General features: G+C 45.1%; 1 protein-coding gene across 1 annotated transcript in view; it reads left to right on the forward strand.

Moving 5' to 3' along the window:
- ACTL6A (actin like 6A) overlaps nucleotides 1-26966 on the forward strand; it is a gene marked incomplete in the record, with an annotated part of 1351363 nt that overhangs the window by 782089 nt on the left and 542308 nt on the right. The window contains 1 exon segment of the mRNA XM_044070379.1: nucleotides 17406-17467. Within this exon segment, the coding sequence (XP_043926314.1) occupies nucleotides 17406-17467 (62 nt within the window).

A 26966-nucleotide genomic window follows, 5' to 3' on the forward strand; every position in this document is an offset into this window, starting at 1 on the left:
GCCAGACGTTCCTCCTCAACAAAGAATAGAGGCTCACAAACAGGTTTCTCTGTTGCTCCAACTAGGGGCCATACAGTCGGTCCCTCTGCCAGAAGTGGGCCTAGGATTTTATTCTCGCCTGTTCCTAGTACCAAAGAAGGGGAACACGTGGAGACCAATTTTGGATTTATCTATCCTCAACACTTATCTGGACATTCCCAAGTTCAAAATGTTGACGTTACAGCAGCTTTTACCTCTGCTGGGCAAAGATCATTGGATGGTAACTTTGGATCTCAAGGAGGCTTACCTTCATGTTCCTATCAGACTAAGTTGCAGAAAGTATCTGCGTTTTCGAGCTGGGACTTCTCACTATCAGTTCTCTGCATTGCCCTTTGGCTTATCTACTGCCCAGGGTGTTCACGAAAGTTCTGGCTCCAGTGATAGCTTTCTTCAGACTAAAAGGAATACAGATCTATCCTTATTTGGACGACTGCCTAATTCTGGCTCAAGGAAGGGAAGAGCTTCTTCATCATTTGGAATATGTGATAGCAGTGCTAAGATGCCTAGGGTATTCTGTGAACGAAATAAAGTCCAGTCTAGTACCCTCTCAAGACATGTGCTTTCTGGGTGTGAGACTGAATACAGCATCCCAGATGGCCTTTTAACCCCGGACAAACAAAAGAGTCTATCCCTTTACTTCCATCAACTATCTCATCAGTCCGGGCTGACTGCAAGGACAGTCCTTCAAGCCTTAGGGTTCATGGCATCTTGTATTCTGGTGCTTCCCAATGCCAAACTGCACATGAGGAAGCTACAATGGTATCTCAAAAATGTATGGACACAGCACTGCCAGGATCTGGACACTGTCATTCAAATAATACCTTGCATTCAAAAGGAATTTTTGTGGTGGGCTCAGGAATGTCACCTAAACAAGGGACTCTCTGTGACCCGGCCAGAGGCGAGTCAGATTTTAACGACAGATGCCTCAGACAAAGCTTGGGGAGCTCATCTAAATGGAAAGTGGATACAAAACAAGTGGCCTGTCAGACTACAACATCTACATATCAACATGAAGGAGATGTTAGCAGTCCAGTTTGCATTAATAGCTTTCAAGGAATTACTTCTTCCAGGACAGGTGTTGATTCTAACAGACAACACAACTGTCATGTGGTACATCAACAAGCAAGGGGGAACACATTCTTATCCTCTATGCAGACAAGCAATGATTTTGTGGGAGACTGCTCTCAGTTTACAACTCAATCTTCAGGCAAGGTTTCTGCCAGGAGCACAGAACTCCTTAGCAGATGTGTTGAGCAGATTTAATTATGGATCCCCACGAGTGGAAATTGGATCCTCATGTGTTTCAGAAATTGACAGTGTCATGGGGAACTCCAGACATAGATCTGTTCGCTTCTCCACTAAACCATCAGCTGCCAAAGTTTTGCACAAAAGGTTTCATCCCACAGCTTGGAAAGTGGATGCTCTTTCTTTCAATTGGAGCAATCTTCATGTGTATGCCTTTCCACCTCTGCCTCTCCTCCTAAAGGTACTTCTAAAGGTCAGACAGGACAAGCCAAGGATGATTTTAATAGCTCCAGATTGGCCTCGACAGCACTGGTACCCATTACTGAGAAGTCTGGTACGGAAGCCTCCATGGCCTTTGCCTTCGATTCCACACCTGTTGTCACAGGAGGCCAGCCATTTGCTCAATGTCAAACTTCACTCTCTTCACCTGACAGCCTGGCATATTCTGTTTTGAGCCATAGAGGGTCTCAACTTCCACAACAAGTTTTGAATGTGATTTTGGAAGCTAGAAGGCCTAGCACAAGGAAAGTGTACGCAGATAAGTGGAAGAGATTTTTATTTTGGAGTGCAGCAAAAGATTTTGATGTTTCTGAGCCTAATTTGAGTGTGGCTCTTCAATATCTTACTGAGTTACTAGACAAAGGTTTGTCTTTCTCTTCTATTAAAGTTCATGCTGCAGCAATTTCTGCTCACTATGATTGCGACCCACCATTGTTTTCTCATCCTTTGTTCAAGCAATTTCTTAGAGGGGCAAAGAATATAAGACCCCACCTAAGAGCTCCTACTCCTGCTTGGGATCTCAATTTTGTGTTGGAGAAACTCACTCTACAACCTTTTGAGCCTGCAGCTACTGCTGAGTTGAAATATTTATCATGGAAGACTGCTTTTTTTGTTGGCCATTACCTCTGCAAGAAGGGTTTCTGAATTACAGGCCCTTATGGCGGTTGAGCCTTTCTGATTTTCCATAAGGATAGGGTATCATTACGTACTAATCCTTCCTTTATGCCTAAGGTGGTTTCTAGTGTGGCTTTAAACCAAACTATTCATTTGCCTACTTTTTATGCAAATCCCCAAAATAAAGGGGAAAAGATTTTGCACACTTTAGATGTTCACAGGCAGTTGCGTTATTATTTGGACAGAACTAAAGGGTTCAGGCAGTCTCAGCAGTTGTTTGTTTCTTTTGCTTTGAGTTCTCAGGGCAAGCCTGTGTCAAAACAAACTATTTCTAAGTGGATTGGGTTTTGCATTGCTTTCTGTTATTCCCATCATGGCAAGGAGATTCCAGCTGGGATTAGGCCTCATTCCACTAGGGCTACTGCCACTTCAACAGCTTTTTTGAGGGGAGTGGCAACCAAGGATATTTTGGAGCAGCTACTTGGAGTTCTGTGCATACTTTCTCTAGGCATTATCACCTGCCTCTTTACTCTAAGTCCAGGGCTGGTTTTGCCACTGCTGTTTTGCAGGGCATTTTGGCAGCTCCTGCTTCCTTGTAGTTAGCCATCCTCCCTTACCTCTGCTTCAGATTCTACCCAAGTGTAAGGACTGCAGCAATGTGAGATGAAGAACATAGTACAGTTTTGTACCTACCATAAATGTAGATGTTCGAAGATCCACATTGCTGCAGTCCAATTTACCCTCCCTCCTTCCCCTCTGTAGTTAGAGGTGGTTGTGTGGGTTGGGTTGTACATATTGTGTATATTGTATATGTTGTACATATAGCTAGTGCAAGGGTGGTTGGTTGGTTGTTTGCTGTCTTTTGGTTTTGACCTTTATTTTTAGGGTCTTCTGACATCTGGGGCAAGAAAAGACTGAGGATATGACGTCGGTCATGCGCATTTGTACCCTGACGTCCTGATGTCAGTCAAATGCGCCCTGACCGACGTCAGCCTTATACTTTGATATTCGAGCCGACCGAGGACAGCGGACTACCCAAGTGTAAGGACTGCAGCAATGTGGATCTTCGAACATCTACATTTATGGTAGGTACAAAACTGTACTTTTTTTGCTTTGGAGAGGGCAGCCTTCACCTGAGCATCTGAGATGTTTGGGAGGCAGCCCTCTACCGGGATAGATACTTGCTCTTTTGGGGGGGAGGGAGAAGTTTGCACTGAACCGGTCTGCCAGGATATTGGCGATGTCTGTGGGTTCAGTGTATTTTTTGTCATTTAGAATCAACTCAGAACAAGTCTGGGAGTTGCATCCCAGGTTTCTACCATAACTGAAAAAAGCCTTATGATTGTCTTTGGTGTCCTGTGCAATTTTTCTCTTGAAGCTGGCCTTGGAGGATTTTATGAGGGATCGTAATTTTTTGCTAGTACTGATCAGAGATGCCTTCCCTATTAGGGATTTTGCTCTATTATGTAGTAGCTTCCTCCTTCTGTTGTACAGTTTATTTATGGCAGGGGTCCACCAGACTGGACGCCTGCCTTTGGATGATTGGGTCTTGGTTTTGTTTGGGATAGCATGATCCATGCATTCCTGTAGATGTCCGTAGAATGCATTTATATAGGATTCTGCAGTTTGGGCCGTAGTTTCCACTGGCCCTGGGGCCTTGAAGGATTCCTCTTCGGTTTTGAGAAGTGAGAAGTTTGCTTTTGAGAAGTTTTTCATTGTGGTTTTCTGGGCTGGGGGTGGGGTCGGGATGTGGACATCCAGTGAAATTATTTTATGGTCTGATCTTACCAATGAGGGATATACTTCTGGTGTGGATCATAGAGTCCCCATGTTGGTAATGATCAGGTCTAGTATGTTGTCCCCTCTTGTGGGAGTGGTGACTAGTTGTTCCATAGCATTTGAGTTTATAATTTCCAGGAACCTTTGGGCTAAGGTGCTGTGGCTTGAGTAGTGCTCCCAGTCAATGTTTGGGTAGTTGGTCGCCCAATATAATGGTGTTCGGAGAGATCTTCATGTTCTCCAATGTTTTCAGGAAAGCCAAGTGGGATTCCTGACTTTGAGAGGGTGGTCTGTAGGATGCTATAAACTGAAAAGCAGTCTTGCCCACTGTTAGTTGCACATGGATGGTCTCCGATACTTCGTGCAATGCCACTAACCTGGAGGTGTGGATATCCTTGATAAATATGGAAACTCCCCCCTCCTTTTGTGGTTCGGTCTGGGTTTTGGGGCCGAAAAGCATGATATGAGGTATAGCCTGGTAGTGCTGGGGTGCTCTCTGGAGCCTTGAACCAGGTTTCTGTCACTGCACAGATATCTATGTTCTCCATACTGAGGAGAGCTTCGAGTGCATGCATCTTGAGGTTAAGACTTCTGGCGTTTAGCAGCATTACCCTTAGTTTCTTGTTCCTTGTGCTGTCTATGGGGGTGGGTTTGACTTTTGAGCCTTGCCTAAAAAAGGCACTATGGGGGTGGCAAGAGCCTTTGCCAATATCCGAAAGCCCAGTGGTGACAGGTGCAAGCCGTCCCTAGCGGCAACGTGGCTTGTCGAGCATGTCATCCCAGGCTGACAGACACTGGATCCCCTTTGAATGACACCAAAATTTTAGCCAATTGTTAAAATCGATCCATTTTGTCTTTGTACTGTGGCATCATTCTAGGTGAGGGTAAGATGCTGCTCAAGGTCAGGGTCATACCAGCCTGGGCTACATGATCAGAGAGCTCCTCTATGTCTCTTTTCATGTAGTCCAGGAAGGTACGTCTCAGGTCATTCACACCAGCATGTACAATGACTGAGTCATATTTGTATTTGCTTTGGAGTGACCTGAGTGCTTGCTTTATGTGGCGGATCCTAGCACCCGACAGGCAGCTCACCGTGACCTTCTCTTTGTTCAGCCTGGTGAGCGGGACGTCAGTGTGTCTGACAATAGAGTCACCTATTACAAGAGTATCAGGTGTGTTATTCAGCCTTAAGGGCTGTGGCTGCTTGGCACACTGACTTTGTGGGTTATGTGTTGTGTGTGTTTTGTTTTGAGGTAGCGTTTGCTTGGATGTCTGCTTTGGAGGTCTCTGTTGCTTAGGTAGATTTTTATTTAGAGCCTCGAGTATGTTTTGTGTATTTATGTGTTTGGTTTGCTGATGTGGTGGGACTATGTGATACTGGAATTGTGTTGTGTGAGGTTACCTTCTCCTCCTGACTGGTTACACCAGTTTTGAGATGAGAGAGCTCAGCCTCCAGTTTGGCTAAATAGTTGCATCTCTCACATATATTTGAACTTGTTTGGAGGAGGAGAGGGTTGTCCGTGTACATGAGACAGTTGTAACATTGCCTCAAAATTCCCAGATTCACCAGCTGGACTGGAGAGGAAACCATTGACTGACCTTTGGACATCGTAGAGTAATATAGGGAAACTGAATTTAAGATGGACCAATAGAGGACAGGGTAATCGTAGAGAGTATAAGAGTAAGTAGTGCTTATGGTTTAATAGTGCTAACTTGTAGGATTACTTAATTGGACCAGTGAAGGGCCTTAGAATGAGAATATGGTGTTTAAATTGAGAGATAGAGCAGTTCTAAGGGAAAAAGTGAAGAGCAGACTTTGTGGAGCCAGGAATAGTTTAAACCCAATTAGGCGGCTGTTGCGCTATGCACAAAAACGCGCAAAAGAGGGTTTTAAGAGAGGAAGATGAGGGAGTTTTGGAATTGACCCAAAATGGCCAATAAAACTACAGTTTCGAGTCAGTAACCACTCCCACAGGGGCAGGCTGCTCAATGTTTTTCACTGCCACTGATCAACAGAGAGACTTCCCTTTAGCCCAAGCAAAAAATGGCCTCACAGAAACTTACAAACAGTTCAAGAACAGCAAGCCTGCAGCACAGGCCCCTAGCTATCCCCCCCTGTGCTTGATATTGTAGATGATGTTTTTTCTGAATCCAGTCCGTCTCCAGATTCTTTACCCCCTGCACCAGTAAAGCCAGACGGGTACTACAGGGTCCCTGACTCTCATAAATTCCTTTACAAAAACCCCGCTGCAGACCCAGAAACTATCTCTCAGGGTCCTAATCGGGTTAAAGCTTCTACAGCCAAAAATCCTGTCCCCTCAGATAGGGATTCCAGGGCTCTGGACAGATGGGGGAAAAAAGTTTACACTTCCGCTACTTTAGATGTAAGAGCTGCCAGTTTCACATGCTTAAATATCAACAGTATCTCATGTCATTGTTAAAGCAGAAAATGGTTACAAATATAGAAGGTCCTGACAGTAAAGAAATGCAGGATTTATTGCATGCAGTTGAACAAGTGGGAAAGCATACTCTGCAATGTGATTTTGATTCATTAGAGGTGTCTTGTAGAGCCGCAGTTACAGGGTCAGTTATTCGAAGACATGCTTGGTTGAAAGAACAAAGTTTACCTGACCATGTTAAAGTAAAATTATTGGATGCTCCACTACAGCATGATACTTTGGTGTTAAGGCAGAAGAGGTGTTAAAGAAAATGGAGGATAAATCAAAGTCAATGCAAACTGTGAAAGATTTCTTACAGGTTCAACCACCTAGATTTAGCAGAAACTGGCCTTCAAAAAAATTGGTCCTTTCCAGTGTCAGACAGGCCACTAAGAGGCAGATACAGACACCCAAGAGGCAGATCTCAGCCCCAAGGCTCCTACAGACCTAAACAATGGGGTGCAACAGCCCCCAAAGGAAGAGAAGACAAATCACAACCTTATAGGAAACGGTCACAATGACTTCCCACTGCAAATGCCAAGCTCTTACCAGTTGACAACACCCTAGGGGGAAAGCTAGCACTTTTCTCAAAAAATTGGCACATGATTACCCAAGACCAATGGGTGTTGAATATAGTTTCTCAAGGGTACAGGTTCCACTTCCACACGCTTCCAAAACCAAAAGGTATGCCAAACCTGCCACAAAACCAATGGGCAGAGGCACCAAAACAGATTGCTGCTCTTATGGATATGGGAGCTATTCAAAAAGTTGCACAAGAAGAACAGGGCCAAGGATTTTACTCATGCCTTTTCCTAGTACCCAGAAAGGACAAAGCATGGAGACCAATACTGGACCTGTCAATCCTAAATACTTTCCGGGATGTTCCAAAATTCAAAATGTTAACACTACAACAACTCCTGCCCATGCTGGGCAAAGAGTCTTGGCTAGTTAGTTTGGATTTCAAGGAGGCATACCTGCACGTACCAATCGGACAATTGTGCAGAAGATACCTTAGATTTATAGCAGGCTCAATGCATTATCAATTCCCTGCACTGCCCTTTGGCTTATCTACTGCGCCCAGGGTCTTCACAAAATGCCTGGCACCAGTAATTGCTTTTTGCAGACAAAAAGGAATTCAAATATATCCATACTTGGACGACTGCCTTATACAAGCAGAGAGCAAGGACATTCTTCTAAAGCACCTGGCGTTTGTAAAAAGATTACTAATTTGCCTAGGGTACACAGTAAACAAAACTAAATCAAAACTAGTGCCCTCTCAAGAGATAATATTCCTGGGTGCAAGCTTAAATACAACTGCCCAGATGGCTTATCTCACGCCAGACAGACAAAGGCAACTGACTCATTACTTTCAAATGATGGCAACAAAGACCCAGCTCCCTGCAAGAAAAATTCTGCAGGCCCATGGTTTCATGGCTTCTTGCATTCTACTAATTCCATATGCCAAACTGCATATGAGGAAACTACAATGGTATCTAAAAAGTGTTTGGACTCAGCATTGTCACAGCCTAGAGACAATCATAACCTTGATTCCCTGCCTACAACAGGAGTTTCGATGGTGGTCCCAGGCCTGTCACCACAACAAGGGACAGCCTTTTACCTTACCTACAGCCGGGCAGACAATAACAATGGATGCATCGGATTACGCCTGGAGAGCACATATGGCAAAAAAATGTATTCAGGGTGCGTGGACCAAGGAACAAATGCATCTTCACATCAATCAAAAAGAGATGCTAGCTGTACAGAATGCCCTGACAGCCTTCAAGGACCTAATATGTCCAGGACAATTATTAATAAAGACAGACAATACCACAGTTATGTGGTACATAAACAAGCAAGGGGGCACACATTCCTACCCCCTATGCAGACAAGCCATGACATTGTGGAACACAGCACTGACCTAACAGGTACATCTGCAAGCACAATTCCTGCCAGGAACAAAGACTACACTGGTAGATTAACTAAGCAGAAATCTCATGGATCCTCACGAATGGAAGCTAAATCCACACGTGTTCAACATGATAACAAGGGAGTGGGGACGCCCAGACATAGATCTCTTTGCCTCCCCTCACAATTGTCAATTACAGAAATTTTGCACAAGGACTTATCACTCAAGCATGGAAAGTGGATGTGCTATCTTTCAGCTGGAAAAACCTGACAGTCTATGCCTTCCCTCCAATGCCTCTTCTCACCAAGGTGCTTCTAAAAGTCAGACAAGAGAGGCCAAAAATGATCCTGATTGCACCAGACTGGCCACGCCAGCACTGGTACCCAATCCTAAAGATTTTGTCCCAAGGCCCACCTTGGCCTCTGCCTCAAATCCCTCAACTTCTGACATAGCAAAACAATCAGATTCTGCACAGTCAACTCAGAACCTTAAACCTAGCAGCATGGCATAAAATGTAGCCACTCAGACTGCACCTCTCTCTAAAGCTGTTATGGATGTAATTTTGGAAGCCCGGAGACCTATCACTTCGAAATCTTGTGCAGAAAAATGGAAGAGATTCTGTGCTTGGAACCAGGCACAAGGGCTCGACCCACTGGTCCCTAATATGCCTCAGATTTTGCAATACCTGACTGAGATGTTGGACAAAGGCCTGTCTTTTTCATCTATTAAAATCCATGCTTCTGCCATTTCAGCTCATTACAATACGGATCCACCTATTTTTTCACATCCTCTACTACGACAGTACCTCAGAGGGGCAAAGAATATAAGACCCCCTAGGAGAGCACCAGTACCTACTTGGGACCCCCATTTTGTTTTAGAAAAACTAACAGTGCCTCCATTTGAACCAGCCAGCTCAGCTGATCTAAAATTCTTGTCATGGAAAACTGCTCTACTCCTAGCAATAACTTCAGCAAGAAGAGTTTCAGAGTTACAGGCATTGATGGCTGTGGAACCTTTCCTCATTTTTCACCAGGACAGGGTTTCTCTAAGGACGAACCCAACATTCATGCCAAAAGTGGTCTCCAATGTGGCCTTAAACCAAACTATTCATTTGCCTACTTTCTACCCAAATCCCCAGAATAAAGGGGAAAAACTTCTGCACTCTTTGGATATACACAGGCAGCTACGATTTTACTTGGACAAAACAAAAGCTTTCAGAAAAACTGAGCAACTGTTTGTAGCATATGCTGCAGGATCACAAGGAAAACCTATTACAAAGCAGACAATCTCCAAATGGATAGGACACTGCATCCACTTCTGTTATGTACAACATGGCAAATCTGTGCCCAAGGGCATTAGGCCTCATTCTACCAGAGCAGCAGCCATTTCAGCAGCTTTCCTCAGAGGAGTACCAACCAAAGACATATTAGAAGCTGCAACATGGAGCTCAGTGCACACTTTCACCAAGCACTACCACCTACCTCTCTACTCCAAATCCAGAGCAGGCTTTGCCACTGCAGTTCTGCAGGGCTTGTTAGCCTTGCCAAATCCAATCTAGATCCAGCCACCCTACCTCAGCTTTGGTATTCTACCAAAGTGTAATGACTGCAACAGTGAAACATGATGAACATAGTACAGTTGTGTACCTACCATAAATGTAGATGCTCAAGTGTCTTCACTGTTGCAGTCCTGGTTACCCACCCACCATCCCCCTCTTAGCTGGGACTACTCTGTACTTCTCAACTCTATACAACTTATGTGGTGTATTTGCTTTTAGAAGAAGGAAATGTTTACAGTAATATATGCATGGTTGTTTGGCATATTTTTATCTTTACAGCCTTCATGTCTGGGGGCACCTGACATCTAGGGCAAGAAAAACTGAAGAAAATGGCGTCTCTTGCAACTTTTATACCCCTGGCGCACTGACGTCAGGGAAGAGGCGACAGCAACCGACGCCGGACCAAGACTTTGGAACTCGGGCCGACTGCGGGTCACCTGCCAGCAGGATAACCCAAGTGTAATGACTGCAACAGTGAAGACACTCTAACATCTACATTTATGGTAGGTACACAACTGTACTTTTTTACCCATTTAGAGGCTGCTATGAGGTTGTAGGCTTTCAGTTTTGCTACACCTGTATGAAGTCTGATGCTGTCACAGCCTGATGCCTATTCTTACACATCAGCAGATGGACAGTTTGTGGGTCTCATTTTTGAAGGATTGTTCATCCTTGTTGGATATCCCCTTAATTATTGTCTAGAATACCCTGAACCCTGGAGAAAAGATTCATTTTTAAGGGGTGGGGATGACTACATTTTCTACACTGCAACCAGTAGATGTGATACCTAGTGATGCCTCAGTCCACCAGCTCTTTTTGATTGGCAGTGTTTTGTTGAAATGTGTATGGCAACATGGCAGAGGATTGATATTCCTCTTCCTCCACTAGTTGAGCTGTCTATATCCAGGATACTTCCTCCTCCTACCAAGCAAAAGAGGGAGCTATTCCCAAAATGTTAGTCTGAATCTGATGTTAGTAAGGAGGAAGACTTGCCCTCTTCAGCCCAAATGTAGTACTGTAACCAGGTAATAACACCAGTCTTCCATGTCCTCCTTAAAGGTCTTGACCTTCGTGGAAACTCTTAAATCTAATGTGAGGCACTGAGGAACTTCCAGACTCGTAAATGTACTAGATACTAAGAAATGTAAACTGGCTTCCATTTCTCCAGAAGTTTTAGCATTTAGAGATCCTTTTGAAAGTACCTTCTTAGGTTCTCAACCCACTGCAGTAGCACCAAGGAAGCCAGACTGCTTATACAAGTGGAGCAACAATTTACTTGGCTGATTTCTGTAATGATCTCACTGAATCAGAGTTTGCACCAGCTGGCAAATTGTTACCCATATATATAAAGTATATGTACATTGTTTGGCATAGTGACAAGTGAGCCTGGTAAGCATACTTGTGTCTGCTGTTTACAGACTGGTTGGTGATGCCAGTACTGGAAAGTATGCCTGGAAAGAGTATCTAATTATGAATCAGACAGGAAAACTATAGGGGGTAATTATTCCTGACAGCTGATAAAGAGCAGCTTCTTCTTGGAGCATCTTGAATGCAGACTCTTGAGAGAATCCGAATCCTGGCCTTTAGGGTTAGAAAAAGTCCTGAAGAGTAATCTCCAGGGGGCTACATGTGAAGAACAAATGTAGTCTGGAAATTTTCCCTGAAACATGAAAAAAAGTTTTATCTGATGTCTTCATTGCTCCTCACGGTAGGGTCTTGGATCTGGCTCTGCCACATTCTTCAGACTTGGATCCGACTCTCAAGCTCCTCCCTCTTACCCATAATGCGGTACACTCACCCAAGCACCTCAGATCTCATTTGCTGCTTCAGCATCTGGACATGGATCTCTGTACTCTCAAGCTGTGGCCTCTTTCAATGCATGTTCAGTGCTAGTGTTTATTATCTTTAATGGGTCCAGATCCAGATGGGGGTAGTGTCTGCTCCATCCCCTATCGGATCCATGAACAACGCAGGCCATACCATCAGGACTCCTTCTCCAGTCCGACTGTTTCCGCAAGTTACAGGTTTCGGGACTCCCATGTGTGTCTGGTTTGGTGCTTCCTCAACACCGATGGTACCTATGATCAGCCCTGTTCCTATCTCCTCGGAGTAGAGCAGATCTTGGAGCTACGGTGTCTGCGCCATGCCCAGGGAAGTGTGATTGGGTCTGTCTTTGTCACAGCCATCTCTTCCCTTGGGCACCTCTGCTCTTGACGGTTCGGGTCTAATCCCTTTTAGAGACCACCAATCTAGTATGAGCTCTAGCTGCATACCCTTCGGGCTTCAGTTTCAGGGGAGATGGAGAGGGCCTCTCCCAGTCAACCTGCTTTTCATGTAGTGGAGAGGGTTTTCTCCTGAGTTAAAAAAAAAACATCACCACATGTCCCACAATCCACTCCTGTACCCCCTTCAGGTTGAGACCTTGAGGCCATTCGTTCTGTTCTAAGTCAACCTGTCCCAAGCGGCCTCCAGGACTCCCTGTTTAGGAGGGATCCCCTTCTGATACTTCCTCAGAGTGCCCCGCTGAGGAAGTCCTCAGTAAGATGTGGAAAAAGGAGGCACATTGACTCTTTGATGGAGTCTTCAACCAAAGACACTGATGTCGATGAAATGGAAGGATCCCTCCAAACCCCACTTGAGGAGATATCCTTCAGGGAAATTTTGGAAATCTTGAAGTAGAAAGGTGGGTGGTCTGCCCAGCCTCCTCCTCCTCCTCCTGAGGATTTAGTGCTCTTGGGCCCGCCCTGAACACCTCCATCTGTGTCCTGGGTGCCCCCCTCCAAAGTGGATGACCTCGTTGACTTAATTTCCCGTCAGGCATGGAAGGAACCAGGCACCATCAAGCCCATTCCCATGCACCCCTATAGGTGCCTGGTTTCACCAGCCAACTGAAAACATTGGAGTAAGTTTCCCGTAGTTGACGCCATTGTGGTGATGACAGCCACAAAAAAGAACTGGCAGAGGAGACTGCCAGGGTCCATCTGCCTAGAGCAAGGAGTCTAGAAAGTTCGACAGGAGTGGAACGTGTGTTTATGCCTCAGCCACGTTCGTACTTTGGTAGCTAAATTACCTAGCTCGCTATACCCGGCTGCAGAGAGATCTGATCAAGGAGCTTTCAGTTTCTCTCGAGTCCATGCCTGTGGAGGAATTTAAGAAACTTTCTCCCAAGCTTGGCCACTCTAGAGTCTGTTGCTTATTCTTCAATGAGATCCATTTCCCATAGAATGGAAGGTATCTCACGAGCTGCTGGTTTAGGACTATCCATAAGGAGACATGGCTGAATGAGGCTAAGATTTCATGGATGCCTTTAAGGCATCCTTTGTGAATGCCCCCTATGATGGCTATTCACTATTTGGGCCGTTGGTTAGAGATGCTCATCTGCAATGAAAAGGATGGGAAGACCCTTTCTGCTGTAGGAATCAGATTTTCAATGCCTCAGTGGTTCTCCTCCAGGAACCAATGCGGAGGCGAGAAAATAGGGTTCATAAATCCCAAGGGCTTTTCCAAGACCCGAGTGGGGAACCCTCCTCTAGAGGCAGAGGAGGGGAGGGTTTAATGGTAGGTGCCTCCCTAGAGGCAGGGAGGGGGTCAGCAAAACCAGGTTTTCAGAGACACCTTCTCCAACAAGCCCTGTCAGTGCTCCTGAAGCTCTGCCCAACTGTCCATCTCTTGAGGCAGTCAGGGGTTGACTTGCTTTACACTCAGAAGCCTGGACCCACTTGACTCAAAATCTCTGGGTGCTAAGCATATTATCCAGAGGCTAATAAGATTCCCTTTTTCCTTCCCCTGCCAAACACCAACAATAAACTCCCCAATGTGCCACTCAGTCAGAAGGAACAGACAGCACAGGAGATTCTAAAACTGCTGCAAAAAAAGTCATCCAAGAGCTCCTGACCAAACAGAGGATTTTTAATCTAATCCTGCTTTTTTTGGTGCCAAAAATATAGGGGACCCAAGACCCATTCTGGATCTAAGCAAGTTGAATTGTGTAAAGAAGTTGAGGTTGCAAATGGTTATGGTTCAGCCCATTCTGCCAGTGTTGTGCAAGGATGATTGGATGTGCTCAGTAGATCTCAAGGATGCGTACTCGCACATCAAAATAGACAATCACTCCAGGAGATAACTTGTGCTTTCAGCTGGGAGCCAGTCATTTTCAGTTCAAGGCACTGCCCTTTGGACTCGCCACAAACCCCCCTGGGTGTTCACCAAATGCATGGCGGTCGCAGCAGCTCACGAGAGACTGAGGATTCCAGGTGTTTACATACTCAGACAATTAGCTCCTTACTCTGCCCCCATGAGGCATCGGCTTATCCAAGCCAGATATTACTTAATGCAACTTTCACGCCCCCTGGGCATCACTATAAACTTAGAGAAATCCAATCTGACTCCTGTGCAGCACCTAGAATTCATAGGAATGCAGCTGAACACGAGGGATCAAATAGCTTCTCTTCTCTTGCACTGCATAACAACACTGAGGAATCGAGTCTGGGAATTATCCCACCATTTACCCCCCCCCGTGCGGTTAGTCTTACAAGTCCTAGGATCCATGTCAGCAGCAATTTAGTCCCTCTAGCAAGGTTCTTCATGCGGATTCTGCAGTGGACATTGGCAGTGCAATGGTTCATTCTCTATCAGCCGCTATCTACTCCCACCAGATTGACACCAATTTGCAAACATTACAGCAGCTGGTGGATTCAGTCGGACAATCTCCTTTTAGGCAGACCTTTCTTAATTCCACCCTCCAATAGCCATGGTGACCACAGGTGCCTCCCAGTTTGGATGGGGGGGGCATTACAGTTGGAAGCTGGTCCAAGGCGTGTTGTCACCCATCGAGACCAGGTTGCATATCAGTGTCCTAGAGATGAGAGTAGTTGTAACTTTGCAAGCATTTCAGGATGCTCTCCCTTTGGGGACTATGTCAGTTCACACCTCTTGTGTGGGGAGGCCATGAGGATGTGGGAATGGGCAATCTCTTCCAACTGCCTTCTGGTTGCAACGCACATTCCAGGGAAAGTCAATAAGTTGGTGGTCATTCCCAATTCCGCATGAGTGGTCCCTCGGTCAATCACTGGCGAGCATGATCTTCAGTATCTGGGGTCAACCTTGCTGTGATCTTTTTGCCTCTCCCCTCAACAAGTGTAACAAGTTCTTTGCTCTGATGCCCCCCTCCAGTTAAGTCCCAAAGGGACAGTAATGCACAATTGGCCCCCGGGTCTCCTGTATGCTTATCCACCTCTACCACTAATTCTGAAGTTTCTTCATAAGGCAAGCAGGCTGAAGAGCTCAGTCATCCTCATTGCCCCCTTCTGGCCTCATCAGCTTTGATTCCCCGTTCTCTGGTCTCATCTGAAATATCCTCCGTTCTCTGGTCTCATCTGAAATATCCTCCATGGATACTAGAGCCCAAACAGGACTCATCTCTCACCTGTCATGAAATGTGGCACCCGAATCTTCACGCTGTCAGACTGAACACTTGATTTCCCCATTTCCAGCCCTAGCAAGACAGTCCAGGCTTGCTTCTCTGGTCTGTAACACAGTTCTAGCTTTGCAAAAGGTTTCTAGTAAAAGTTTACACCAGCAGGTGGAAAAGGTTTGCTGTTTGGGCTAGAAATAGGAATATTGACCCTTTCTCAGCACCAGTCTCAATATTCTGCTTTTTTTAGTACCCTGTTTAAGGAAGGAGTTAGCTTCTCTACCATCAAGCTTCAGTTAGCTTCAGTTTCTAATTTTCACGCTGCTTGTCAATCTCGTTCCCTGTCCACCTTTAGATTACGCAAATCTTTTATGAACTGTATCTTCTTGTTGAGGCTTGCCATCAAGGACCCTTCTCCACCTTAGGGACCTCACTTTTGTGCTGCAGGGTTTAACTCTGGGACCCTTTGAACCAGCTGACAAGTTGACATGAAGTTTTTGTCATGGAAGACTATCATCTTAAGGGCTGTTACTTCAACCAAGGAGAATTTCTGAACTACAGGCCTTATCTTTCAAACCTAGTTTCTTAATTGTTCATAAGGACAGGGTTTCTCTGTGCACCAGTCCTCCTCTGTGCATAAAGTGACCAGGGAAAGTAGTAGCAGTCAGTCCATTCACTTACAAATGTTCTTTCCAAATTTTTTCTAATAAAGGGGAGTATGCTCTACATCTTCTTGACATTCATAGACAGTTACATTTCTGCCTGCACAGAACTAGACAACAGAGGAGGTATGACCAACTGTTTGTAGCTTTCTCGGCTAATAAACTGAGCCATGCAGTTTCCAAAATCACTCTAGCAAAATAGGATAACTGGTTGTATTTCATCGACTCACAAAAGGGCCTAGAACTACCTCGACCTTTTTGGGCACATTCCACCAGGGAGATGGCTACTACTTCCGCCTTCTCATCTAGAACCTCCATTGATATTTGTGCAGCAGCTACATGGTCTAACAGTCACACCTTTGTGGCACATAAGTTGGATATCATTTGTAGGAGCAGGGCTTCCTTTAGCTCGATGGTCCTCCGGCATATCCTTCCATGAGGGCCACCTGGGAATCTCATATATGGGTACTCTGACCCTGTTGTGAGGAGGAATGAAGAAAACATCAGATTAGAAAGTTATGTGTTACCATAACTTGGCATCTGTGTGGTCTGCCTTAATTTCTCCTCACTTTACCACCCAGCCATCCCCCTGCTTCATTCTTGTAGAGGATTGTGGAACATGGTGACTTCTAGATTCCCATGTCTGAGGCTCATTCTTTGCTGTCCGGGTTATAAATGTATGTAATCATCAAACTCAATTTGAGGTGCTTGGTTGACTGTAGTATATTAAGGGTAAGAGGGAGGAGCTTGAGAGTCAAATCCAAGTCTGGAGAATGGCTGAGCTAGATCTGAGACCCTATCATGAGAAGGTATGAAGATAGACAACACAGATACCAAGTTATGGTAAGACATTGTATTTCACAAAGTTAACATTAATTAAATTATCCTACCTGTATGGCAAGATGTGTTGAAGGAAAAAAGTGGTAATCACTGAATACTGTTATAGTGGTGACCAACTTTGGGGCAAACACTTATTAGTATGAGTTGTAGTCCCACAAAGACAACATTAATGGAATTATCCTGCCTGAATGGTAATGTGTGTTGTCTGTCATGCCATCCTTGCCATTCTAGTATGTGACGTGTCTTTAAGTGCAATCCATACTTTTAAAATAAGTTCTCAAAGTATTTCAGATTCTTAGGCATGGCTACATGCACAAGCTAACATGACCATTTTGAAGTTCAGCAGATATTCAGGATGGTACTGGTCCATTTGGTGTGCATTTAGTCCATATTTTGTCTCAGAATTTAAGCGCAAATGTTTCACATGAAGGCTTGCATCACTTGATAATGTTGGTGTTCTAAGTTTTTTCATGCCTTAGTATGTTAATCATCAAAGAATGTAAAATGGTGTTTGTAATGAAGTAGTCTTTGATCTTTCATTTTGTTTCATGCTTTATGGCATAAATTTTGTTTTCAGTCTGTCCATTAACTATCACTCTATTCTTTTTTGTCTCCCTCTTGCAATGTTTAGGCAGTAATTCAAGATTTCCAGGCATCTGTACTTCAGGTGTCAGATTCTCCATATGATGAGCAGTAAGTACATAGTATTTTATTGCATTACTTAAATTATTTTTCTGTGTCTTAATTCAGCTATAGTCCTGTTAGATTGTGTTTTTACTGCACTTTTTAGTAGGAGGGAGTATACTACTTGTTGCCTTTACCAAAGGGGAGGTCTACTCATTCTTAGCTGTTTGGTGGTGTATGCAGTGACATTTCACTGTTACAAAAACAGTGATCAGTTGGCGCAAACATTGCCTGAGCCAATGGGATCTCTGAGCTGTCCCTTTCTCTTGGGGCCTCAGTGCTGGACAAGCTCTGCTCTGACCCCTGCTTCAAGGCATGATCATAGTGATGCTCTGAGCCATCCTGGGCAGGTGTCTCTAGCTCCTGCTAGAGTGGCCCTTGCTTCTCCTATGGTTTCTGCATTTATGGCAGTGGAGAGAGTGTTTTCCACCCCTGTGGACAAGTCATAGTACCCCATTTGGTCCACCCCCTACACAACCTTTGTCCCGGAGTCTCTCCATTCTGTACCATCAGAGTAGCCAGCCCATTCAAGCCTGGAGACAGACCTCATCCAGGACTCTGCTCACACTGGGGAGCCCCCTCGGAATCATACGTGCAAAAGGAGGCACTTGCATTCCCCACAGAAATCCTTGAAAGAAGACCCCAACTTAATTGAAGGGGAGGGGTCCCCAAATCACCCCTTGAGGATGTCTCCTTTGGTGAAATGCTTTCTTTTGAGGCAGAAAGGTGGTTGGTTTTCTGACCCCCCCCCCTCTTCCCAGGAGGAGTCTGTGTTTCTTGAGGCTTTCAGAGCCAGCTAAGATGTTCTTCGTGTTTCACTGTTGCAGTCATCATGTTTGGGTTATCTGCTTGCAGTAGCCCTCAGTTGGCCTGATTAACAAAGTCTTGGGTCCTGCGTCGGTTGCTGTCCCTTCTTCCATGACGTCAGGTTGTCAGGTGTATAAAACATGCAGCCGACGCCATTACATCAGTCTTTCTTGCCTTGCGGTGCCTAAAGCAGAAGCAGTTCACAAGTGCCGACCGGCCGACTCCTGAAATTTTTGTTTTCGAGTTTCAGAACCGAAGTTTTCAACTAAAGCTACATACCCTGTTGAGGAAACTTTTTCTTGCTCCTTACCGATATCAGTAAAAGTTAATAAGTACATTACTTGTGGAAAATCAAGTACCTCATAAAGATTTTTATTCATACTGTATTCCTTGCCTAGGCCCTGACCACAACGTACCTTGTCAGTTTTGTGCTTTATTTAATCAACACACTATCTGTTGTCTGTATATTTTCGCCTCTAAATATTTCGGTTCCCGGTTTAATTATCCAGAAATGTCAGTTAGCCATCCCACTACCAGGATTCTGAAAAAACACAAGGATAAAGACAGAGACAGGCCGCCGAGGTCCAAATGCAGACGACGCTTCTCCTAAGCCAGTTGCCAGTTTGTTGGTACTCATTGAGGTGCTTTCGCAGCCCCTGATACCCGCTACTTCTGATTCACACCCATTCGGAGTCTGGTATGCCGCAAGATGCTTCAACTATGAAACCTGTGGATGTCTTTACCTTGGATGGGTCCGGAGCCGCTGTGCAGGCACCGGCTTCTGAGGGTGTATTCAGGCCTATGGACTTGCATATTAAACTGACTCCTCCTCCTTTTAGCCTAAATCTCGAACCATGCCTAAAAAACTGACGCCCAGGCCGCAGGATCAGGCCTCTATGCCTAAAAAACAAATGTTAAGAATGGCTGAAGATTTTATAATTTTAATCAGGGGAAGCCAGCCTCCCCCTTCTAAGAGACCTAGGACTGAAGTTGTTTATGAATCTTCTGACTAGGATTCTGATTTTTCTGATTCTTCTAATGATCTGGATTTGCCCTTATCTACTTATGTGGATTCTGATTGCCCTTATCTGCTTATGAGGATTCCATTTCCTCTGCTTCACTTCCAGAGGATTTTTCTTTTTTGTGAAACCTTACATACTCTAAGGGAGCATTTCCACTGGGAAGGCCAGGATTTTTCTGATTCCAAAAAGAGGCTTAGGGATTTCTTACTCCTACCTCAGCATAGGCCTTTAGCTATTCTTCCTGCACTAGACATTGTTGATGCTTTCTCGGAATCTAGTTTGGCCCCTGATTCTATGCCTTCTGCTCCCAGAAAACCTGACCGATACTAGTGTTCCTGATTCCCACAAGTTCCTTTTTAAAAATCCTATTGTGGATCCAGAGACTATTTCACAGGGACCCAAGGGCATTAAGGCTTCTACTGCTAAAAATTCTACCCCTTCTGATACAGACTCCAGGGCGCTGGATAGATGGGGTAAGAAGGTTTACACTTCTGCAACCTTGGCCATTAGGGCTTTAAACTGCCAGTTTCATATGTTAAAGTATCAACGACATGTTATTGGATTGCTTAAACAGAAAATTATGTTGATTCCTGATTGTGTGGAAAATAAAGAATTACAGGATTTAATGCATTCTGCTGAACAGGTTGGAAAACATACTTTGCAATGCGGATTTGATTCTTCAGAGGCCTCTTGCAGGGCTGTTGTTGCTGGGTCTGTGCTCAGAAGGCATGCTTGGCTCAAGGAGCAATCTTTACCTGATCATGTTAAAGCTAAATTGTTGGATGCTGTCTTAAACCAGGACTGCCTATTTGGCAACAAGGCTGAGGAAGTTCTTGAAACGATGGAAGATAAAGCTAAATCTATGCAAACTGTTCAAGATTTCTTACAAGTTTAGCCTCCTAGATTTAGTAGGCACTGGCCCTCTAAGAATTGGTTCTTTCCAGCCCCTTCCAGGTCTTCTCAAGCCAAACCCAGACATAGCAAAAACCCCAGGTTTCAGTCCCAAGGGACACACAAAACTAAGCAGTGGGGGGTTTCCACTCCCAAATCAGGGAGTAGTAAGACTCCTCCCTATGGAAAACAGTCTCACTGACTTGCTTCTAAAACTTCCAAGCACTTATCAATTGAATGCTCCTTTAGGCGGAAAGACTGGTCTGCAGGCCAAAAACTGGGAACTCTTTACCCAGGACAAATGGGTTTAAACAGTGTCCCAAGGATAAAGATTTCACTTCCACTCCTTACCAACACCATGTGGGAGGCCAGATCTACCCCCAAATCAGTGGGCAGAAGCCCAGAAACAACTACTCTCTCTTAAGCATAGGGGCTATTCATTTGGTACCAGAAGAGGAAAAGGGACAAGGGTTCTATTCCAGACTTTTCCTGGTACCCAGAAAAGGAAATACATGGCATCCTATCCTGGACCTTTCTACTCTAAATACCTTCCTGGTGATTCCAAAATTCAAGATGCTGACTCTTCATCAGCTGCTTCCTATGCTAGGCAAAGATGCATGGTTGGCAACACTAAACTTAAAAGAAGCATACCTGCACATCCCTATCAGGGAGTCTTGCAGAAGATACCTACGCTTCAAAGCGGGCTACATGCATCATCAGTTCTCTGCACTGCCCTTTGTGAATACCCTAGGCACAGTAGATAAGCCAAAGTGCCTAGCTCCAGTCATTGCATTCTGCAGGCAAATAAATATTCAGATATACCCATACCTAGACGATTGTCTAATTCAGGCAGAATGCCAGGACATACTTTTGCCTCATCTGGCCTTTGTTCAAAGGGTACTGACTTGTCTGGGGTACACCATAAACAAAAAGAAATCACACCTGGTGCCCTGTCAACAAATTATATTCCTTGGAGCAAGCTTGAATACAACTTCCCAGATGGCTTTCCTCACGCCAGAGAAACTGATTCATTTGACAACCTACTTCAAACAAGTGGCCACAAAAACCCAGTTTATCTGCAAGGCAAATTCTGCAAGCCTTGGGGTTCATGGCCGCCTGCATTCTTCTAATTCCATATGCAAGGCTGCATATGAGGAAACTGCAATGGTATCTCAAAAGCCTATGGTGTCAACATTCACAGGATCTGGAAGCAATGATTCCTATCATACCTTGCCTACGCCTAGAGTTCCTTTGGTGGGCAGAGGCCTGCCACCAAAACAGGGTTCTACCATTCACACTACCCCCTGCCACCCAAACCTTAAGAGACGCATCAGACTATGCATGGGGGGCACACCTGGCATGGAAGTGTATTCAGGGCAAATGGAACCCAAGTCAAATGCATCTGCATATCAATCAAAAAGAAATGTTAAGCTGTACAGAATGCTCTGACAGCCTTCAAAGGACCACATTCTTCCAGGACAATTAATGATAAAGATGGACAACACCACTGTTATGTGGTACATAAGCAGGGGAGTACACATTCTTACGCTCTCTTCAGACTAGCCATGGCATTGTGGAACACAGTCCTGAGCTGTCAAGTACATCTACAAGCTCAGTTCCTGCCAGGAAAACTAAATACACTGGCAGACGAACTAAGCAGAAACCTCATGGACCCACACGAGTGGAAACTGGAACAAAGGATTTTCAACATGTTGACGAGCAAATGGGGGAGTCCAGATATAGACCTGTTTGCCTCCCCCCAAAACTATCAGTTGGACAAATTCTGCACAAGGACTCCCCACAAACAAGCTTGGAAAGTAGATGCTCTGTCCTTCAGCTGGAAAAACCTATCAGTTTATGCCTTTCCTCCCCTGCCTCTACTCTGCAAAGTACTACTAAAGATCAAACAAGACAAACCAAGGACTATTTTGAGTGAACGAGTCTGGCCACGCCAACACTGGTACCCCCTCTTGCGCAGTGTGTCACTGTTGGCCCCATGGCACCTGCCTCAGACTCCTACTCTATTGTCTCAGCAGGAGAACCAAATTCTGCACCCTCAACTTCAAACACTGAATCTAGCAACCTGGCTACATAATTTCTACTTTACTATCCCTCAGTAAACCAGTGATGGATATAATTTTAGAGGCAAGGAGGCCTAGTACTAGAAAGTCCTGTGCTGAAAAATGGAAAAGATTTTGTGCCTGGAACCAATCTCAGTGGATGAGCACAACAGTGCCCATTTTACCTCGGCTGTTACAATACTTAGCTGAGATGCTTCATAAGGGCCTGTATTTCTCCTCCATCAAAATTCACGCCTCCGCCATCTCAGCTCATTATAACACAGAACCACCCTTCTTCTCTCATCCACTGCTTAAGCAGTTCCTCAGAGGGGCCAATAATCTACTACCACCCAGGAGAGCTCCAACTCCAGCCTGGGACCTCAACTTTGTATTGGAAAAGCTCACCCTTCCTCCTTTCGAGCCAGCTGCCACTGCGGACTTAAAATTCCTTTCTTGGAAAACAGCTTTCCTTTTAGCAATCACTTCAGCAAGAAGGGTATCTGAATTACAGGCCCTCATGGCAGTGGAGCCTTTCATCATCTTTCATGCGGACAGGGTGTCCCTCAAGACCAATCCCTCCTTCATGCTCAAGTTGGTATCCAGTGTGGCCCTTAATCAGTCCATGCATTTGCCAACCTTCTTTCCTAATCCACAGAAAAAAAGGGAAACTGATTCTGCACTCCTTAGACATGCACAGACAACTTAGATTCTACTTAGAACTAAACCTCAAAGGAAATCTAATCAACTGCTGGTGGTATTTGCTGCAGGGGTAGAGGGGAAGGCTATTTCAAAGCAAACCATTTCCAAATGGATAGGCCATTGCATTCATTTCTGCTACAAACACCATGGAAAACCTATCCCACAGGGGATCAGACCCCACTCTACCAGGGCTGCATCTACCTCTACAGTCTTTCTCAGAGGCGTCCCTACCAGGGACATCCTAAAAGCTGATACCTGGAGTTCTGTACATGCTTTCATCAAGCATTACCATTTGCCTATCTTCTCTAAATCCAGAGCTGGCTTTGCCACTGCAGTCTTGCAGGGCCTTTTAGCTGGTCCTAATTCTATTTAAATTCCTCCTCCCATCCTTAGCTTTGGGAATCTACCCAAAAGTGATGACTGCAACAGGAAACACGAAGAACATAGTACAGTTGTGTACACTTACAATAAATGTAGATGTTCGAGTGTATTCACTGTTGCAGTCCTGGTTACCTTCCCTCCAGCCCCCTTCTTATTTTGGATATACCTCTACTTTCCTTTGCTATCTTCAAAAGCTTTTTGGTGTATTTGCTTTTTTATTGGAGGTATAACCTTGTATATTTATGCCAAATAAATTCGAAAAACGGCAGCTCTCCACAAAACACCAATAAACCAAGAAGAGGAGTGCAGTCACACGAAGTAAGATCTCCAAAAAGTTGAAATATATGTTTAATATATCCAAACACGCACAAAACACTTCCACATTGTATATTTATAGATTTAATTGCTTCCCATTAAGGGGGCACCTGACATCTGGGGCAAGAAAAACTGATGTAATGGCGTTTGCTGCATGTTTTATACCCCTGACGTCATGGAGTAAGGGACAGCAACTGACGCAGGACCCAAGACTTCGTTAATCAGACCGACTGAGGGCTACTGCAAGCAGATAACCTGAAAGTGATGACTGCAACAGTGAATACACTCTAACATCTACATTTATGATAAGTGTACACAACTGTACTGTACATCCTGCGTAGTCCCACTGGTGAACAAAATGGTGGTTCTGATCTGTATCTGGGCTTGGAAGGATCTGGTTGTCACAGTAGCCTATCTCCAAGAGGCCAGATAAGTACCTCATTGAGCCAGGGATGGAGCCCATTGGTACAAGTGTTCCCACTAGATGTTATGGTGGTAGCAGCAGGAAGGAACTTGCTGAACAGTGTTCTTCAGTCCATCCCCAAAAAGGTGTGCCCAGGGGAGTTGGACAGGCTTGGGAAGCATGTTTATGCGTCAGCGACCTTCGCTGTCTGGTTGCTGAAGTATTTGCCACACTCAGAAGGACTTGATCAAGCAGTTTTTCAATGCCATCTCTGGGTCTGTCTCTGTGGAGTACAAGAAGATAGTTTCTTCACAACTGACCGCAGAATAGCCCTTGTAGAACGCCTGTATGAGGCTGATTTCTCATTTCTCAGAGGGACCTTCAAGAGCTGTGGGTTCAGGAATTGCCATGAAATGGCATGCCTGCATGAGTTTTTGCAGAGCCTTTCAAGTTGTCACTCATCCATGCTCTCTTTGATGGCTCCACCTTATTTTGGCCCCAAGGTGAAAGAAACCCTATCTAGGCATGAACAAGATTGGAAGACATTAGCGGTCATAGAGATATGTTTATCTACTCTTCATAGGACCTTTTCATGAAATCAGAGAGGAGTAGTAGGAAGATATAGTTCAGTAAGTCACAAGGCTTTTCCCAGGACTCTCTTGGGGGTGGGCTGTCTAATGATGTAAGTTGCTCACATGGCAGAGGAGGCCCGCAAAACCAGGGCTTCAGTTCAAAGGTCTTTTCTCTGAGAAGCCCTTCCAGCGCACCTGAAAGGTTGCCCAACTGCTGCACTCTGGAGGCAGGTGGGGAACACTTATCCCTGCACCTGTAATCCTGTTTAGTTATCACCAAAAATATTTTTGGGTACAGAGGATCATATATATCCAGAGGTTATCCCCATACCTTTTTCCTTTTGGCCTCCCACTTGGTCCACAAAAATCCCATGATTATCCATCCAGTCAGTGGAAAGCAGCAGTTGCAGAAATAGAAAAACTGCTAGCCAAAAGAGTAATCCAAGTGATCCACCCAGACTAGAAAGGATTCAGATCTTACTTGAGGTTCTTTTTGATGCCAAAAAAAATTGGGGACCTCAGGATTATCTTGGATATCAGCAGTTTGAATCATTTCATCAGATACTTGAAGTTCTGAATGGTGACAGTTCTGTCCATTCTGCTGCTGTTGTGCAAGGATAATTGGATGTGCTTGATAGGTCTCCAGGATGCGTACTATTACATCAGATAGACAGGATGTCCAGGAGATAACTGGGAGCCAGTCATTACCAGTTCAGGGCCCTGTCCTTTGGCGTCACCATAGCCCCCAGTGTGTTCACGAAGTGCATGGCCAGTGGTTGCAGCTCACTTGAGACTGCTGGAATTCTAGGTGTGTCCATATCTTGATGACTGGCTTCTCTCTGCTCCCACCAAGCCTCTACTGATTCAAGCCAGGGACTACTTGCTCCAGCTGTCTTCATCTGAGCATTACATTGAACTCTGCCAAATCTCATGTCTCTCCCACTCAAATCTTGGAATTCATTGGTGTTCATCTGGATACTGTAGCCCAGATCACAAGCTTACTACTGACTAGATTAAACAAATTACAGAGTTGAGCATCCCAGATCCTGTCTGTTCCCTCATCACCAGCAAGGTTGGTATTGTAACTTCTTGGGATCTGTGTCAGCTCCCTTGACTCTAGTACCTCTAGCAAGGTATTGCATGAGGGCACTGAATTGGATGCTTGCAGTGCAGTGGTCAGTAAGATGACATATCCCCCCTGTCCACACTGGTACATATTATAAAGATTTACAGGGAACACATAGCCTGGTGGATATCTGCAATAGAAGTTACTTAGGGCCGCTCTTTTATTCTTCCAGCACCCATAGACACTGTGACGGGGGGGGGGGGGGTTACTTCAGAAATGACGACAGTCCTGTTATCTGTGCTGCTGTCCCTCCAGAGATGGTTGCTATTCAGATTGACAATATGTCAGTAGGCTGGTCCAGCAACAAACATGAGGGATCCTCTATCCTCTCCCTTATGTCGAGAGGCTTTAAGCATATGGCAGTGGGCAAGCACTTCAGCTGCTTCCTTTTGGCATTGCGTATCTTGGGGAAATCCAAAGTGCTAGCAGACAAACTGCGCAGTCCATCTTACTCCCTCACAAGTGGTATCTCAACCCTGTGGTGGCGAAAACAATTTTTTTCAGTGGGCCCGGCTGTGCTGCAATCTTTGCTTCTCCACTCAACTCCCAAGTATAGCCGGTACTTTGCCCTGATTCTTCCCGAGGGGAGTCACTGAGAGGCTCACTAATTCATGGTTGACCCCCTGGGCTGCTTTACTCATTTCCTCCTACTCCCCTAATTCCCAAATTTCTTCAGAAAGCATCTCACCAGAAGATAAAGTAAATCCTTATTGCCCCGTTCTGGCCTTGACAAGTATGGGTGTTCTTTGTGTTTCACTGGTGCAGTCATCACCTGTGGGTTATCCCTGCTGTGGTAGCCCTCTGCCGGCCCGAATACCAGAGTCAGTGTTTTTCTGCGTCTGCTGCTGTTGCTTAATGACTGATGTCAGGTCGTCAGTGGTATAAAGCAAGGCAGCTGACGCCATTACATCATTCTTTCTTGTCATGGAGCCCGTAGCAGAATCAGTTTACAAGTGTGCCGGTCGGTCGCTAACAGAGTTTGAATTACAGCTGAAAACATCTAAAGCCAAGTACCCCGTTGGGGATCCTTTTTTCTTGCACTAACTGATGGCCAAAAAAGTTAATTGTCTCGCCTGTGGAAAGCAAATCCCACACTTCCATTCATACTGGGTCACTTGTTTCTGCCCAGACCACGACGTTGCCCCCCATTGCTGGTTCTCTGCCCTCTTTAATGCAAGAACCATTCGTTGTAGAGCTCTTATTATAGCCAGGTATTTTTGTCTTCAGTCTTC

The sequence above is a fragment of the Protopterus annectens genome, chromosome 4.part1 (assembly GCF_019279795.1).
Source record: "Protopterus annectens isolate FY-2018-M chromosome 4.part1, PAN1.0, whole genome shotgun sequence".
In the NCBI taxonomy this organism is placed as follows: domain Eukaryota; kingdom Metazoa; phylum Chordata; order Ceratodontiformes; family Protopteridae; genus Protopterus; species Protopterus annectens.